At 51.8% G+C, this 19284-nt stretch overlaps 1 protein-coding gene across 1 annotated transcript in view; it reads left to right on the top strand.

Moving 5' to 3' along the window:
• The window catches only part of XRRA1 (X-ray radiation resistance associated 1), a 152973-nt gene that overhangs the window by 21878 nt on the left and 111811 nt on the right, over positions 1 to 19284 (top strand). The window contains exon 2 of the mRNA XM_063950934.1: positions 9792 to 9884. Coding sequence (XP_063807004.1) covers positions 9794 to 9884 — 91 coding nt within the window. The 5' untranslated portion in view covers positions 9792 to 9793. The remainder of the gene's footprint in view (positions 1 to 9791; positions 9885 to 19284) is intronic.

Here is a 19284-nt window from a genome sequence, read left to right as displayed (position 1 = left end):
CACCCTGACCTGTGCCATACTGATAGGACATACCTCAGAGAGACAGCGCCACTCACCCTGACCCCTGACGTGTGACATACTGATAGGACATACCTCAGAGAGACAGCGCCACTCACCCTGACACCTGACGTGTGACATACTGATAGGAAATACCTCAGAGAGACAGCGCCACTCACCCTGACCCCTGACCTGTGACATACTGATAGTAAATACCTCAGAGAGACAGCGCCACTCACCCTGACACCTGACGTGTGACATACTGATAGGAAATACCTCAGAGAGACAGCGCCACTCACCCTGACCCCTGACCTGTGACATACTGATAGCAAATACCTCAGAGAGACAGCGCCACTCACCCTGACCTCTGACCTGTGACATACTGATAGGAAATACCTCAGAGACAGCGCCAATCGCCCTGACCCCTGACGTGTGACATACTGATAGGACATACCTCAGAGACAGCGCCACTCACCCTGACCCCTGACGTGTGACATACTGATAGGACATACCTCAGAGAGACAGCGCCACTCACCCTGACCCCTGACGTGTGACATACTGATAGGACATACCTCAGAGAGACAGCGCCACTCACCCTGACACCTGACATGTGACATACTGATAGGAAATACCTCAGAGAGACAGCGCCACTCACCCTGACCCCTGACCTGTGACATACTGATAGTAAATACCTCAGAGAGACAGCGCCACTCACCCTGACACCTGACATGTGACATACTGATAGGAAATACTTCAGAGAGACAGCGCCACTCACCCTGACCCCTGACCTGTGACATACTGATAGCAAATACCTCAGAGACAGCGCCAATCACCCTGACCCCTGACCTGTGCCATACTGATAGGAAATACCTCAGAGACCGCGTTAATCACCCTGACCCCTGACCTGTGCCATTCTGATAGGACATACCTCAGAGACAGCGCCACTCACCCTGACCCCTGACGTGTGACATACTGATAGGACATACCTCAGAGAGACAGCGCCACTCACCCTGACCCCTGACGTGTGACATACTGATAGGACATACCTCAGAGAGACAGCGCCACTCACCCTGACACCTGACTGGTGACATACTGATAGGAAATACCTCAGAGAGACAGCGCCACTCACCCTGACCCCTGACCTGTGACATACTGATAGTAAATACCTCAGAGAGACAGCGCCACTCACCCTGACACCTGACGTGTGACATACTGATAGGAAATACCTCAGAGACAGCGCCAATCACCCTGACCCCTGACCTGTGCCATACTGATAGGAAATACCTCAGAGACAGCGTTAATCACCCTGACCCCTGACCTGTGCCATACTGATAGGAAATACCTCAGAGACAGCGCCACTCACCCTGACCTGTGACATACTGATAGCAAATACCTCAGAGACAGAGCCAATCACCCTGACCCCTGACCTATGCCATACTGATAGGAAATACCTCAGAGACAGCGTCAATCACCCTGACCCCTGACCTGTGCCATACTGATAGGACATACCCCAGAGAGAGCGCCACTGACCCTGACGTGTGACATACTGATGGGAAATACCTCAGAGAGACAGCGCCACTCACCCTGACCCCTGACGTGTGACATACTGATAGTAAATACCTCAGAGAGACAGCGCCACTCACCCTGACACCTGACGTGTGACATACTGATAGGAAATACCTCAGAGACCGCGCCAGTCATCCTGACACCTGACGTGTGACATACTGATAGGAAATACCTCAGAGAGACAGCGCCACTCACCCTGACCCCTGACGTGTGACATACTGATAGGACATACCTCAGAGAGACAGCGCCACTCACCCTGACACCTGACGTGTGACATACTGATAGGAAATACCTCAGAGAGACAGCGCCACGCACCCTGACCTGTGACATACTGATAGGAAATACCTCAGAGAGACAGCGCCACTCACCCTGACCCCTGACGTGTGACATACTGATAGTAAATACCTCAGAGAGACAGCACCACTCACCCTGACACCTGACGTGTGACATACTGATAGGAAATACCTCAGAGACCGCGCCAGTCACCCTGACCCCTGACCTGTGCCATACTGATAGGACATACCTCAGAGAGACAGCGCCACTCACCCTGACCCCTGACGTGTGACATACTGATAGGACATACCTCAGAGAGACAGCGCCACTCACCCTGACACCTGACGTGTGACATACTGATGGGAAATACCTCAGAGAGACAGCGCCACTCACCCTGACCCCTGACCTGTGACATACTGATAGCAAATACCTCAGAGAGACAGCGCCACTCACCCTGACCCCTGACATGTGACATACTGATAGTAAATACCTCAGAGAGACAGCGCCACTCACCCTGACCCCTGACGTGTGACATACTGATAGGAAATACCTCAGAGAGACAGCGCCACTCACCCTGACCCCTGACGTGTGACATACTGATAGGAAATACCTCAGAGACAGCGCCACTCACCCTGACCCCTGACGTGTGACATACTGATAGGAAATACCTCAGAGAGACAGCGCCACTCACCCTGACCCCTGACGTGTGACATACTGATAGGAAATACCTCAGAGAGACAGCGCCACTCACCCTGACACCTGACGTGTGACATACTGATAGGAAATACCCCAGAGAGAGCGCCACTCACCCTGACCCCTGACGTGTGACATACTGATAGGAAATACCTCAGAGAGACAGCGCCACTCACCCTGACCCCTGACGTGTGACATACTGATAGGAAATACCTCAGAGAGACAGCGCCACTCACCCTGACACCTGACGTGTGACAAACTGATAGGACATACCTCAGAGACAGCGCCACTCACCCTGACCTGTGACATACTGATAGGACATACCTCAGAGAGACAGCGCCACTCACCCTGACCCCTGACGTGTGACATACTGATAGTAAATACCTCAGAGAGACAGCTCCACTCACCCTGACACCTGACGTGTGACATACTGATAGGAAATACCTCAGAGACCGCGCCAGTCACCCTGACCTGTGCCATACTGATAGGACATACCTCAGAGAGACAGCGCCACTCACCCTGACCCCTGACGTGTGACATACTGATAGGACATACCTCAGAGAGACAGCGCCACTCACCCTGACACCTGACGTGTGACATACTGATAGGAAATACCTCAGAGAGACAGCGCCACTCACCCTGACCCCTGACCTGTGACATACTGATAGTAAATACCTCAGAGAGACAGCGCCACTCACCCTGACACCTGACGTGTGACATACTGATAGGAAATACCTCAGAGAGACAGCGCCACTCACCCTGACCCCTGACCTGTGACATACTGATAGCAAATACCTCAGAGAGACAGCGCCACTCACCCTGACCCCTGACCTGTGACATACTGATAGGAAATACCTCAGAGACAGCGCCAATCGCCCTGACCCCTGACGTGTGACATACTGATAGGACATACCTCAGAGACAGCGCCACTCACCCTGACCCCTGACGTGTGACATACTGATAGGACATACCTCAGAGAGACAGCGCCACTCACCCTGACCCCTGACGTGTGACATACTGATAGGACATACCTCAGAGAGACAGCGCCACTCACCCTGACACCTGACATGTGACATACTGATAGGAAATACCTCAGAGAGACAGCGCCACTCACCCTGACCCCTGACCTGTGACATACTGATAGTAAATACCTCAGAGAGACAGCGCCACTCACCCTGACACCTGACATGTGACATACTGATAGGAAATACTTCAGAGAGACAGCGCCACTCACCCTGACCCCTGACCTGTGACATACTGATAGCAAATACCTCAGAGACAGCGCCAATCACCCTGACCCCTGACCTGTGCCATACTGATAGGAAATACCTCAGAGACCGCGTTAATCACCCTGACCCCTGACCTGTGCCATTCTGATAGGACATACCTCAGAGACAGCGCCACTCACCCTGACCCCTGACGTGTGACATACTGATAGGACATACCTCAGAGAGACAGCGCCACTCACCCTGACCCCTGACGTGTGACATACTGATAGGACATACCTCAGAGAGACAGCGCCACTCACCCTGACACCTGACTGGTGACATACTGATAGGAAATACCTCAGAGAGACAGCGCCACTCACCCTGACCCCTGACCTGTGACATACTGATAGTAAATACCTCAGAGAGACAGCGCCACTCACCCTGACACCTGACGTGTGACATACTGATAGGAAATACCTCAGAGACAGCGCCAATCACCCTGACCCCTGACCTGTGCCATACTGATAGGAAATACCTCAGAGACAGCGTTAATCACCCTGACCCCTGACCTGTGCCATACTGATAGGAAATACCTCAGAGACAGCGCCACTCACCCTGACCTGTGACATACTGATAGCAAATACCTCAGAGACAGAGCCAATCACCCTGACCCCTGACCTATGCCATACTGATAGGAAATACCTCAGAGACAGCGTCAATCACCCTGACCCCTGACCTGTGCCATACTGATAGGACATACCCCAGAGAGAGCGCCACTGACCCTGACGTGTGACATACTGATGGGAAATACCTCAGAGAGACAGCGCCACTCACCCTGACCCCTGACGTGTGACATACTGATAGTAAATACCTCAGAGAGACAGCGCCACTCACCCTGACACCTGACGTGTGACATACTGATAGGAAATACCTCAGAGACCGCGCCAGTCATCCTGACACCTGACGTGTGACATACTGATAGGAAATACCTCAGAGAGACAGCGCCACTCACCCTGACCCCTGACGTGTGACATACTGATAGGACATACCTCAGAGAGACAGCGCCACTCACCCTGACACCTGACGTGTGACATACTGATAGGAAATACCTCAGAGAGACAGCGCCACGCACCCTGACCTGTGACATACTGATAGGAAATACCTCAGAGAGACAGCGCCACTCACCCTGACCCCTGACGTGTGACATACTGATAGTAAATACCTCAGAGAGACAGCACCACTCACCCTGACACCTGACGTGTGACATACTGATAGGAAATACCTCAGAGACCGCGCCAGTCACCCTGACCCCTGACCTGTGCCATACTGATAGGACATACCTCAGAGAGACAGCGCCACTCACCCTGACCCCTGACGTGTGACATACTGATAGGACATACCTCAGAGAGACAGCGCCACTCACCCTGACACCTGACGTGTGACATACTGATAGGAAATACCTCAGAGAGACAGCGCCACTCACCCTGACCCCTGACCTGTGACATACTGATAGTAAATACCTCAGAGAGACAGCGCCACTCACCCTGACACCTGACGTGTGACATACTGATAGGAAATACCTCAGAGAGACAGCGCCACTCACCCTGACCCCTGACGTGTGACATACTGATAGCAAATACCTCAGAGAGACAGCGCCACTCACCCTGACACCTGACGTGTGACATACTGATAGGAAATACCTCAGAGAGACAGCGCCACTCACCCTGACACCTGACGTGTGACATACTGATAGGAAATACCCCAGAGAGAGCGCCACTCACCCTGACCCCTGACTTGTGACATACTGATAGGAAATACCTCAGAGAGACAGCGCCACTCACCCTGACCCCTGACGTGTGACATACTGATAGTAAATACCTCAGAGAGACAGCGCCACTCACCCTGACACCTGACGTGTGACATACTGATAGGAAATACCTCAGAGACCGCGCCAGTCATCCTGACCCCTGACCTGTGCCATACTGATAGCACATACCTCAGAGAGACAGCGCCACTCACCCTGACCCCTGACGTGTGACATACTGATAGGACATACCTCAGAGAGACAGCGCCACTCACCCTGACACCTGACGTGTGACATACTGATAGGAAATACCTCAGAGAGACAGCGCCACTCACCCTGACCCCTGACCTGTGACATACTGATAGTAAATACCTCAGAGAGACAGCGCCACTCACCCTGACACCTGACGTGTGACATACTGATAGGAAATACCTCAGAGAGACAGCGCCACTCACCCTGACCTGTGACATACTGATAGCAAATACCTCAGAGAGACAGCGCCACTCACCCTGACACCTGACGTGTGACATACTGATAGGAAATACCTCAGAGACAGCGCCACTCACCCTGACCCCTGACCTGTGACATACTGATAGGAAATACCTCAGAGACAGCACCAATCACCCTGACCCCGGACCTGTGCCATACTGATAGGACATACCTCAGAGAGACAGCGCCACTCACCCTGACACCTGACGTGTGACATACTGATAGGAAATACCTCAGAGAGACAGCGCCACGCACCCTGACCTGTGACATACTGATAGGAAATACCTCAGAGAGACAGCGCCACTCACCCTGACCCCTGACGTGTGACATACTGATAGTAAATACCTCAGAGAGACAGCACCACTCACCCTGACACCTGACGTGTGACATACTGATAGGAAATACCTCAGAGACCGCGCCAGTCACCCTGACCCCTGACCTGTGCCATACTGATAGGACATACCTCAGAGAGACAGCGCCACTCACCCTGACCCCTGACGTGTGACATACTGATAGGACATACCTCAGAGAGACAGCGCCACTCACCCTGACACCTGACGTGTGACATACTGATAGGAAATACCTCAGAGAGACAGCGCCACTCACCCTGACCCCTGACCTGTGACATACTGATAGTAAATACCTCAGAGAGACAGCGCCACTCACCCTGACACCTGACGTGTGACATACTGATAGGAAATACCTCAGAGAGACAGCGCCACTCACCCTGACCCCTGACGTGTGACATACTGATAGCAAATACCTCAGAGAGACAGCGCCACTCACCCTGACACCTGACGTGTGACATACTGATAGGAAATACCTCAGAGAGACAGCGCCACTCACCCTGACACCTGACGTGTGACATACTGATAGGAAATACCCCAGAGAGAGCGCCACTCACCCTGACCCCTGACTTGTGACATACTGATAGGAAATACCTCAGAGAGACAGCGCCACTCACCCTGACCCCTGACGTGTGACATACTGATAGTAAATACCTCAGAGAGACAGCGCCACTCACCCTGACACCTGACGTGTGACATACTGATAGGAAATACCTCAGAGACCGCGCCAGTCATCCTGACCCCTGACCTGTGCCATACTGATAGCACATACCTCAGAGAGACAGCGCCACTCACCCTGACCCCTGACGTGTGACATACTGATAGGACATACCTCAGAGAGACAGCGCCACTCACCCTGACACCTGACGTGTGACATACTGATAGGAAATACCTCAGAGAGACAGCGCCACTCACCCTGACCCCTGACCTGTGACATACTGATAGGAAATACCTCAGAGAGACAGCGCCACTCACCCTGACCTGTGACATACTGATAGCAAATACCTCAGAGAGACAGCGCCACTCACCCTGACACCTGACGTGTGACATACTGATAGGAAATACCTCAGAGACAGCGCCACTCACCCTGACCCCTGACCTGTGACATACTGATAGGAAATACCTCAGAGACAGCACCAATCACCCTGACCCCGGACCTGTGCCATACTGATAGGACATACCTCAGAGAGACAGCGCCACTCACCCTGACGTTTGACATACTGATAGGACATACTTCAGAGAGACAGCGCCACTCACCCTGACCCCTGACGTGTGACATACTGATAGGACATACCTCAGAAAGACAGCGCCACTCACCCTGACACCTGACGTGTGTCATACTGATAGGAATTACCTCAGAGAGACAGCGCCACTCACCCTGACCCCTGACCTGTGACATACTGATAGTAAATACCTCAGAGAGACAGCGCCACTCACCCTGACACCTAACGTGTGACATACTGATAGCAAATACCTCAGAGACAGCGCCAATCACCCTGTCCCTGACCTGTGCCATACTGATAGGAAATACCTCCGAGACAGCACCACTCACCCTGACCCCTGACCTGTGACATACTGAAAGGAAATAATTCAGAGACCGCACCAATCACCCTGACCCCTGACCTGTGCCATACTGATAGGACATACCCCAGAGAGAGCGCCACTGACCCTGACCCCTGACGTGTGACATACTGATAGGAAATACCTCAGAGAGACAGCGCCACTCACCCTGACACCTGACATACTGATAGGAAATACCTCAGAGACCGCGCCAGTCATCCTGACACCTGACGTGTGACATACTGATAGGACATACCTCAGAGAGACAGCGCCACTCACCCTGACACCTGACGTGTGACATACTGATAGGAAATACCTCAGAGAGACAGCGCCACTCACCCTGACCCCTGACCTGTGACATACTGATAGGAAATACCTCAGAGACAGCGTGAATCACCCTGACCCCTGACCTGTGCCGTCCTGATAGGAAATACCTCCGAGACAGCACCACTCACCCTGAACCCTGACCTGTGACATACTGAAAGGAAATAATTCAGAGACCGCGCCAATCATCCTGACCCCTGACCTGTCGATACTGATAGGACATACCCCAGAGAGAGCGCCAATCACCCTGACCCTTGACGTGTGACATACTGATAGAACATACCTCAGAGAGACAGCGCCTCTCACCCTGACCCCTGACATGTGACATACTGATAGGAAATACCTCAGAGAGACAGCGCCACTCACCCTGACCCCTGACGTGTGCCATACTGATAGGAAATACCTCAGAGACAGCGTCAATCAGCCTGACCCCTGACGTGTGCCATACTGATAGGAAATACCCCAGAGAGACAGCGCCAATCACCCTGACCCCTGACCTGTGCCATACTGATAGTAAATACCTTAGAGACAGCGCCACTCACCCTGACCCCTGACGTGTGACATACTGATAGGAAATACCTCAGAGACAGCGCCAATCACCCTGACCCCTGACCTGTGCCATACTGATAGGACATACCTCAGAGAGAGCGCCAATCACCCTGACCCCTGACGTGTGACATACTGATAGGAAATACCTCAGAGAGACAGCGCCTCTCACCCTGACCCCTGACATACTGATAGGAAATACCTCAGAGAGACAGCGCCACTCACCCTGACCTGTGACATACTGATAGGAAATACCTCAGAGAGACAGCGCCTCTCACCCTGACCCCTGACATACTGATAGGAAATACCCCAGAGAGACAGCGCCAATTACCCTGACCCCTGACCTGTGACATACTGATAGGATATACCTCAGAGAGACAGCGCCAATCACCCTGGCCTGTGCCATACTGATTGGACATATCACAGAGAGAGCGCCACTCACCCTGACCCCTGACCTTTGACATACTGATAGGATATACCTCAGAGAGACAGCGCCACTCACCCTGACCCCTGGCAGGATTAATAGTGAAGATGAATCCATATGTCAGTATGTTTTCGTTCAGGTCTAATTTCTCAATTATTATAAAATGAAGTACCAATTATATGGGCTCTCCCCGCCCCTTCCCCCTCCCAGTAATGTGCTCATGCCCAATGTATCAGGGTGAGATTGTATGATGGCCGCTCTGTAGTGAGGAGATTCGGATTCTAATCGCATGTTATATTATAATGAGGGGATAATAGTGGGCCTAATTCAGACCTGATCGCAGCAGCAAATTTGTTAGCAGTTGGGCAAAACCATCTGCCCCTCCCCCTGCAGTGCACATGGTTTTGCCCAACTGCTAACAAATTTGCTGCTACGATCAGGTCTGAATTACCCCCATTGTCTCAATATAATACTAAACCCTGTATAGGAGAGTATTTCAATTAATTGTTATTTAAATACATGGGCCTTGCAATGTGCTGACGAAATGTTTGTATCAACAGCAATGGCTTCTGCAGGACTGTACATGGATTCTGGTGGGCGGCACATGACGAACTGTTTCCCAGCAAGAAGCCTGTTCCGAACACCTAATAGAGGTAAATCTTTATTTTCTGACATCACTCCACCTCCCAGTGGAGTCTAATTCAGGTCTGTATGCAAAATGCACAGCAGTAGTGGCACAGGCGCCATGTTTTAGCAAGTACGAGCTCGCAGCTGGTGGCAGATACATGCCACGAAAACATCCATGACACATCTACATTTTGCCAACCGCTCCTCATAAACTCCCAGAGTACACCGCAAACTGTCACTTCCTGTCAATCACTTTGCGGTGAATTTCTCACTGCGAGCGATATCGCAGCAGCACCTTCGTCCACGCACATTATGCTGGCAGCACGCGCTCAGTCTTCCGATAATCTCCCCGTAGCGGGATAACCGGCCATTGCATACAAACATGACTAAGGCACAGTGGGGCAGATGTATTAACCTGGTGTGACCGGACGGTCCCGCACGAAAGCCCTCACCGCTTTCGCGTCTCGTCCCCAGTACACAGAATGGATGTTTAGGTCACACGGGACCTGGCCTCATAGGGGATTCCCGCTTACCGTCAGTAACCGCTTGTTACTGACTCCACCCACTGCACAGTGGGCGGGTTTACGCTGCCACCACCAGACTCCTAACCTACTGTGGCGTCTGGAACCACGGTTCTGCTCTCCATGCATCGACACGCGCCTTACCACACCTGTGTGGTGTTGCCGAATTCCCAAACGTTGCTTGCCCAAGCACAGCACGGTAGCAGGCCGAAGGCGGAGCTGGGAGACGCTGGTTAAACCCTGGACAGCCGGTGGACGGAGCTAGGTTTCGCCTAGCCCTGCAGGTCACAAGATGAAGCGGTCGTCTTTTGGCAGAAGATCTTTATTTGCCCAAATAATCTTAAGAAAGACTCTTCCCTATTGCTAGGGGCAACAGCAATACAGCAAGATGTTACAGCAGAATGAAAATGGTATAATACACCCTGGAGGCTCACAGGCCTCCTCTTTTTATCTCAGTTCTACACACAGTACCACAGGGGGGTAAGCCCTGCCTGTCTTCTCCAACCAATCGGGTTATCGCACAAAATATAAATAAATACAAGTTACATTTCAAAAGTTAAGAATATATACTTCTCAAAAAAATAAAGGGAACACTTAAACAACACAATGTAACTCCAAGTGAATCACACTTCTGTGAAATCAAACTGTCCACTTAGGAAGCAACACTGATTGACAATCAATTTCACATGCTGTTGTGCAAATGGAATAGACAACAGGTGGAAATTATAGGCAATTAGCAAGACACCCCCAATAAAGGAGTTGTTCTGCAGGTGGTGACCACAGACGACTTCTCAGCTCCTATGCTTTCTGGCTGATGTTTTGGTCACTTTTGAAAGCTGGCGGTGCTTTCACTCTAGTGGTAGCATGAGACGGAGTCTACAACCCACACAAGTGGCTCAGGTAGTGCAGCTCATCCAGGGTGGCACATCAATGCGAGCTGTGGCAAGAAGGTTTGCTGTGTCTGTCAGCGTAGTGTCCAGAGCATGGAGGCGCTACCAGGAGACAGGCCAGTACATCAGGAGACGTGGAGGAGGCTGTAGGAGGGCAACAACTCAGCAGCAGGACCGCTACCTCCGCCTTTGTGCAAGGAGGAACAGGAGGAGCACTGCCAGAGCCCTGCAAAATGACCTCCAGCAAGCCACAAATGTGCATGTGTCTACTCAAACGATCAGAAACAGACTCCATGAGGGTGGTATGAGGGCCCGATGTCCACAGGTGGGGGTTGTGCTTAAAGCCCAACACCGTGCAGAACGTTTGGCATTTGCCAGAGAACACCTAGATTGGCAAATTCGCCACTGGTGCCCTGTGCTCTTCACAGATGAAATCAGGTTCTCACTGAGCACATGTGACAGACGTGACAGAGTCTGGAGATGCCAAGGAGAACGTTCTGCTGCCTGCAACATCCTCCAGCATGACCGGTTTGGCAGTGGGTCAGTAATGGTGTGGTATTTCTTTGGGGGGCCGCACAGCCCTCCATGTGCTCGCCAGAGGTAGCCTGACTGCCATTAGGTACCGAGATGAGATCCTCAGACCCCTTGTGAGACCATATGCGGTGCGGTTGGCCATGGGTTCCTCCTAATGCAAGACAATGCTAGACCTCATGTGGCTGGAGTATGTCAGCAGTTCCTGCAAGACGAAGGCATTGATGCTATGGACTGGCCCACCCGTTCCCCAGACCTGAATCCAATTGAGCACATCTGGGACATCATGTCTCGCTCCATCCACCAACGCCATGTTGCACCACAGACTGTCCAGGAGTTGGCGGATGCTTTAGTCCAGGTCTGGAAGGAGATCCCTCAGGAGACCATCCGCCACCTCATCAGGAGCATGCCCAGGCGTTGTAGGGAGGTCATACAGGCACGTGGAGGCCACACACACTACTGAGCCTCATTTTGACTTGTTTTAAGGACATTACATCAAAGTTGGATCAGCCTGTAGTGTGTTTTTCCACTTTAATTTTGAGTGTTACTCCAAATCCAGACCTCCATGGGTTAATAAATTTGATTTCCATTGATAATTTTTGTGTGATTTTGTTGTCAGCACATTCAACTATGTAAAGAACAAAGTACATTTAATAAGAATATTTCATTCATTCAGATCTAGGATGTGTTATTTTAGTGTTCCCTTTATTTTTTTGAGCAATGTATATAACCAAACCAGTGTGCTTTCCCAAACACAATCTGATTACATGTTCCTGTCTCTTTCACAAATGTAAATATAACTTGAATTTCAGTTGCATTCATCCTCTCACACATAGACAACGTTCTTATAAATTAAACATAATCTGCACCACACATAATGCAGCCTAGGAAATCTTACATCAAACTGTTGTTACACGAAACCCACTAGTTTGCATTAATAAAACACAATCTGATTTAGCAGCCACTGGTGTCGCCATGCAAAACCAGTTTTGACTTATCACACCACAGGAGATGCTGAAAGCACAGTCTTCTTTCCAAACCTTCGTTTGTACCTGAAAGAAAATGTTTGCCCACCAAAAGGCCTGCTAATCGCCACCCTGCTTTAGCTAGGACAATTAACATACGACTTCCTATGCAAACTTGTCTCAAGGGCCCTCATTCCGAGTTGTTCGCTCGCTAGCTGCTGTTAGCAGCATTGCACACGCTAGGCCGCCGCCCTCTGGGAGTGTATCTACGCTTAGCATAATAGCAAACGAAAGATTAGCAGAATTGCGAATAGAAAATTCTTAGCAGTTTCTGAGTAGCTCGAGACTTACTCCTACACTGCGATCAGCTCAGCCCGTTTCGTTCCTGGTATGACGTCACAAACACGCCCTGCGTTCGGAAAGCCACTCCCCGTTTCTCCAGACACTCCCGCGTTTTATCCTGGCACGCCTGTGTTTTTCCGCACACTCCCAGAAAATGGTCAGTTTCCGCCCAGAAACACCCACTTCCTGTCAATCACACTCCGATCACTTCAACGATGAAAATTCTTCGTTTGGACGTGAGTAATTCTACTAAGTTTTGTGCTAAATCACTTAGCGCATGCGCACTGCGTACCATGCGCATGCGCATTTTCGCCTTAATCGCTCCGTTGTGAAAATCGGCAACTAGCGAACAACTCGGAATGACCCCCATGAACAATTGTCAAGGTCTTTTAGAAGCAAAATACCTTGTACTTTTCTCATAAGTGCTCTGTCCATGCAGTTCTATAACCGTGCAGTCCATCATTCTCCAACTGCGCTCATTCTCCTAATACGCTCTGTGTCTACACTCAGGTAACTCTTCTGACCCCAGCATCTGGCCCTAACACGCTCTGTGGCTACACTCAGGTAACTCTTCTGTCCCCAGCATCTGACCCTAACACGCTCTGTGGCTACACTCAGGTAACTCTTCTGTCCCCAGCATCTGACCCTAACACGCTCTGTGGTTACACTCAGGTAACTCTTCTGTCCCCAGCATCTGACCCTAACACGCTCTGTGGCTGCACTCAGGTAACTCTTCTGTCCCCAGCATCTGACCCTAACACGCTCTGTGGCTACACTCAGATAACTCTTCTGACCCCAGCATCTGGCCCTAACACGCTCTGTGGCTACACTCAGGTAACTCTTCTGTCACCAGCATCTGACCCTAACACGCTCTGTGTCTACACTCAGGTAACTCTTCTGTCCCCAGCATCTGACCCTAACACGCTCTGTGGTTACACTCAGGTAACTCTTCTGTCCCCAGCATCTGACCCTAACACGCTCTGTGGTTACACTCAGGTAACTCTTCTGTCCCCAGCATCTGACCCTAACACGCTCTGTGGCTGCACTCAGGTAACTCTTCTGTCCCCAGCATCTGACCCTAACACGCTCTGTGGCTACACTCAGGTAACTCTTCTGTCCCCAGCATCTGACCCTAACACGCTCTGTGGCTACACTCAGGTAACTCTTCTCTCCCCAGCATCTGACCCTAACACGCTCTGTGGCTACACTCAGGTAACTCTTCTCTCCCCAGCATCTGACCCTAACACGCTCTCTTTGGCTACACTCAGGTAACTCTTCTGACCCCAGCATCTGACCCTAACACGCTCTGTGTCTACACTCAGGTAACTCTTCTGTCCCCAGCATCTGGCCCTAACACGCTCTGTGGCTACACTCAGGTAACTCTTCTGTCCCCAGCATCTGACCCTAACACGCTCTGTGGCTACACTCGGGTAACTCTTCTGACCCCAGCATCTCACCCTAACACGCTCTGTGGCTACACTCGGGTAACTCTTCTGTCCCCAGCATCTGGCCCTAACACGCTCTTTGGCTACACTCGGGTAACTCTTCTGTCCCCAGCATCTGACCCTAACACGCTCTGTGGCTACACTCAGGTAACTCTTCTGACCCCAGCATCTGACCCTAACACGCTCTGTGGCTACACTCGGGTAACTCTTCTGACCCCAGCATCTGACCCTAACACGCTCTGTGTCTTCACTCAGGTAACTCTTCTGACCCCAGCATCTGGCCCTAACACGCTCTGTGGCTACACTCAGGTAACTCTTCTGTCCCCAGCATCTGACCCTAACACGCTCTGTGGCTACACTCAGGTAACTCTTCTCTCCCCAGCATCTGACCCTAACACGCTCTGTGTCTACACTCAGGTAACTCATCTGACCCCAGCATCTGACCCTAACACGCTCTGTGGCTACACTCAGGTAACTCTTCTCTCCCCAGCATCTGACCCTAACACGCTCTGTGGCTACACTCGGGTAACTCTTCTGACCCCAGCATCTGACCCTAACACGCTCTGTGTCTACACTCGGGTAACTCTTCTCTCCCCAGCATCTGACCCTAACACGCTCTGTGGCTACACTCAGGTAACTCTTCTGTCCCTAGCATCTGACCCTAACACGCTCTGTGGCTACACTCAGGTAACTCTTCTGTCCCCAGCATCTGACCCTAACACGCTCTGTGGCTACACTCAGGTAACTCTTCTGTCCCCAGCATCTGGCCCTAACACGCTCTGTGTCTACACTCAGGTAACTCTTCTCTCCCCAGCATCTGACCCTAACACGCTCTGTGGCTACACTCAGGTAACTCTTCTCTCCCCAGCATCTGACCCTAACACGCTCTGTGGCTACACTCAGGTAACTCTTCTGACCCCAGCATCTGACCCTAACACGCTCTGTGGCTACACTCAGGTAACTCTTCTGACCCCAGCATCTGACCCTAACACGCTCTGTGGCTACACTCAGGTAACTCTTCTGACCCCAGCATCTGACCCTAACACGCTCTGTGGCTACACTCAGGTAACTCTTCTGACCCCAGCATCTGACCCTAACACGCTCTGTGTCTTCACTCAGGTAACTCTTCTGACCCCAGCATCTGGCCCTAACACGCTCTGTGGCTAAACTCAGGTAACTCTTCTGACCCCAGCATCTGACCCTAACACGCTCTGTGGCTACACTCAGGTAACTCTTCTGACCCCAGCATCTGACCCTAACACGCTCTGTGTCTTCACTCAGGTAACTCTTCTGTCCCCAGCATCTGGCCCTAACACGCTCTGTGTCTACACTCAGGTAACTCTTCTCTCCCCAGCATCTGACCCTAACACGCTCTGTGGCTACACTCAGGTAACTCTTCTCTCCCCAGCATCTGACCCTAACACGCTCTGTGGCTACACTCAGGTAACTCTTCTGACCCCAGCATCTGACCCTAACACGCTCTGTGGCTACACTCAGGTAACTCTTCTGACCCCAGCATCTGACCCTAACACGCTCTGTGTCTTCACTCAGGTAACTCTTCTGTCCCCAGCATCTGACCCTAACACGCTCTGTGGCTACACCCAGGTAACTACTCTGACCCCATCATCTGGCCCTAACACGCTCTGTGGCTACACTCAGGTAACTCTTCTGTCCCCAGCATCTGACCCTAACACGCTCTGTGGCTACACTCAGGTAACTCTTCTCTCCCCAGCATCTGGCCCTAACACGCTCTGTGGCTACACTCAGGTAACTCTTCTGTCCCCAGCATCTGACCCTAACACGCTCTGTGGCTACACCCAGGTAACTACTCTGACCCCATCATCTGGCCCTAACACGCTCTGTGGCTACACTCAGGTAACTCTTCTGACCCCAGCATCTGACCCTAACACGCTCTGTGGCTACACTCAGGTAACTCTTCTGACCCCAGCATCTGACCCTAACACGCTCTGTGGCTACACTCAGGTAACTCTTCTCTCCCCAGCATCTGACCCTAACACGCTCTGTGGCTACACTCAGGTAACTCTTCTGACCCCAGCATCTGACCCTAACACGCTCTGTGGCTACACTCAGGTAACTCTTCTGTCCCCAGCATCTGACCCTAACACGCTCTGTGTCTACACTCAGGTAACTCTTCTCTCCCCAGCATCTGACCCTAACACGCTCTGTGGCTACACTCAGGTAACTCTTCTCTCCCCAGCATCTGACCCTAACACGCTCTGTGGCTACACTCAGGTAACTCTTCTGACCCCAGCATCTGACCCTAACACGCTCTGTGGCTACACTCAGGTAACTCTTCTGACCCCAGCATCTGACCCTAACACGCTCTGTGTCTTCACTCAGGTAACTCTTCTGTCCCCAGCATCTGACCCTAACACGCTCTGTGGCTACACCCAGGTAACTACTCTGACCCCATCATCTGGCCCTAACACGCTCTGTGGCTACACTCAGGTAACTCTTCTGACCCCAGCATCTGACCCTAACACGCTCTGTGGCTACACTCAGGTAACTCTTCTGACCCCAGCATCTGACCCTAACACGCTCTGTGGCTACACTCAGGTAACTCTTCTCTCCCCAGCATCTGGCCCTAACACGCTCTGTGGCTACACTCAGGTAACTCTTCTGTCCCCAGCATCTGACCCTAACACGCTCTGTGGCTACACCCAGGTAACTACTCTGACCCCATCATCTGGCCCTAACACGCTCTGTGGCTACACTCAGGTAACTCTTCTGACCCCAGCATCTGACCCTAACACGCTCTGTGGCTACACTCAGGTAACTCTTCTGACCCCAGCATCTGACCCTAACACGCTCTGTGGCTACACTCAGGTAACTCTTCTCTCCCCAGCATCTGACCCTAACACGCTCTGTGGCTACACTCAGGTAACTCTTCTGACCCCAGCATCTGACCCTAACACGCTCTGTGGCTACACTCAGGTAACTCTTCTGTCCCCAGCATCTGACCCTAACACGCTCTGTGGCTACACTCAGGTAACTCTTCTCTCCCCAGCATCTGACCCTAACACGCTCTGTGGCTACACTCAGGTAACTCTTCTGACCCCAGCATCTGACCCTAACACGCTCTGTGGTTACACTCAGGTAACTCTTCTGACCCCAGCATCTGACCCTAACACGCTCTGTGGCTACACTCAGGTTACTCTTCTGACCCCAGCATCTGACCCTAACACGCTCTCTTTGGCTACACTCAGGTAACTCTTCTGTCCCCAGCATCTGGCCCTAACACGCTCTGTGTCTACACTCAGGTAACTACTCTGACCCCATCATCTGACCCTAACACGCTCTGTGGCTACACTCGGGTAACTCTTCTGACCCCAGCATCTGGCCCTAACACGCTCTGTGGCTACACTCAGGTAACTCTTCTGTCCCCAGCATCTGACCCTAACACGCTCTGTGGCTACACTCAGGTAACTCTTCTGTCCCCAGCATCTGACCCAAACACGCTCTGTGGCTACACTCAGGTAACTCTTCTGTCCCCAGCATCTGACCCTAACACGCTCTGTGGCTACACTCAGGTAACTCTTCTGACCCCAGCATCTGACCCTAACACGCTCTGTGGCTACACTCAGGTAACTCTTCTGACCCCAGCATCTGACCCTAACACGCTCTGTGTCTTCACTCAGGTAACTCTTCTGACCCCAGCATCTGGCCCTAACACGCTCTGTGGCTACACTCAGGTAACTCTTCTGTCCCCAGCATCTGACCCTAACACGCTCTGTGGCTACACTCAGGTAACTCTTCTCTCCCCAGCATCTGACCCTAACACGCTCTGTGTCTACACTCAGGTAACTCATCTGACCCCAGCATCTGACCCTAACACGCTCTGTGGCTACACTCAGGTAACTCTTCTCTCCCCAGCATCTGACCCTAACACGCTCTGTGGCTACACTCGGGTAACTCTTCTGACCCCAGCATCTGACCCTAACACGCTCTGTGTCTACACTCGGGTAACTCTTCTCTCCCCAGCATCTGACCCTAACACGCTCTGTGGCTACACTCAGGTAACTCTTCTGTCCCTAGCATCTGACCCTAACACGCTCTGTGGCTACACTCAGGTAACTCTTCTGTCCCCAGCATCTGACCCTAACACGCTCTGTGGCTACACTCAGGTAACTCTTCTGTCCCCAGCATCTGGCCCTAACACGCTCTGTGTCTACACTCAGGTAACTCTTCTCTCCCCAGCATCTGACCCTAACACGCTCTGTGGCTACACTCAGGTAACTCTTCTCTCCCCAGCATCTGACCCTAACACGCTCTGTGGCTACACTCAGGTAACTCTTCTGACCCCAGTATCTGACCCTAACACGCTCTGTGGCTACACTCAGGTAACTCTTCTGACCCCAGCATCTGACCCTAACACGCTCTGTGGCTACACTCAGGTAATTCTTCTGACCCCAGCATCTGACCCTAACACGCTCTGTGGCTACACTCAGGTAACTCTTCTGACCCCAGCATCTGACCCTAACACGCTCTGTGTCTTCACTCAGGTAACTCTTCTGACCCCAGCATCTGGCCCTAACACGCTCTGTGGCTAAACTCGGGTAACTCTTCTGACCCCAGCATCTGACCCTAACACGCTCTGTGGCTACACTCAGGTAACTCTTCTGACCCCAGCATCTGACCCTAACACGCTCTGTGTCTTCACTCAGGTAACTCTTCTGTCCCCAGCATCTGGCCCTAACACGCTCTGTGTCTA

Source organism: Pseudophryne corroboree, chromosome 2 (genome assembly GCF_028390025.1).
Source record: "Pseudophryne corroboree isolate aPseCor3 chromosome 2, aPseCor3.hap2, whole genome shotgun sequence".
Lineage (NCBI taxonomy): Eukaryota > Metazoa > Chordata > Amphibia > Anura > Myobatrachidae > Pseudophryne > Pseudophryne corroboree.
The sequence above is the reverse complement of the archived record's forward strand: the minus strand, read 5'-3'. Positions and strand labels throughout refer to the sequence as shown.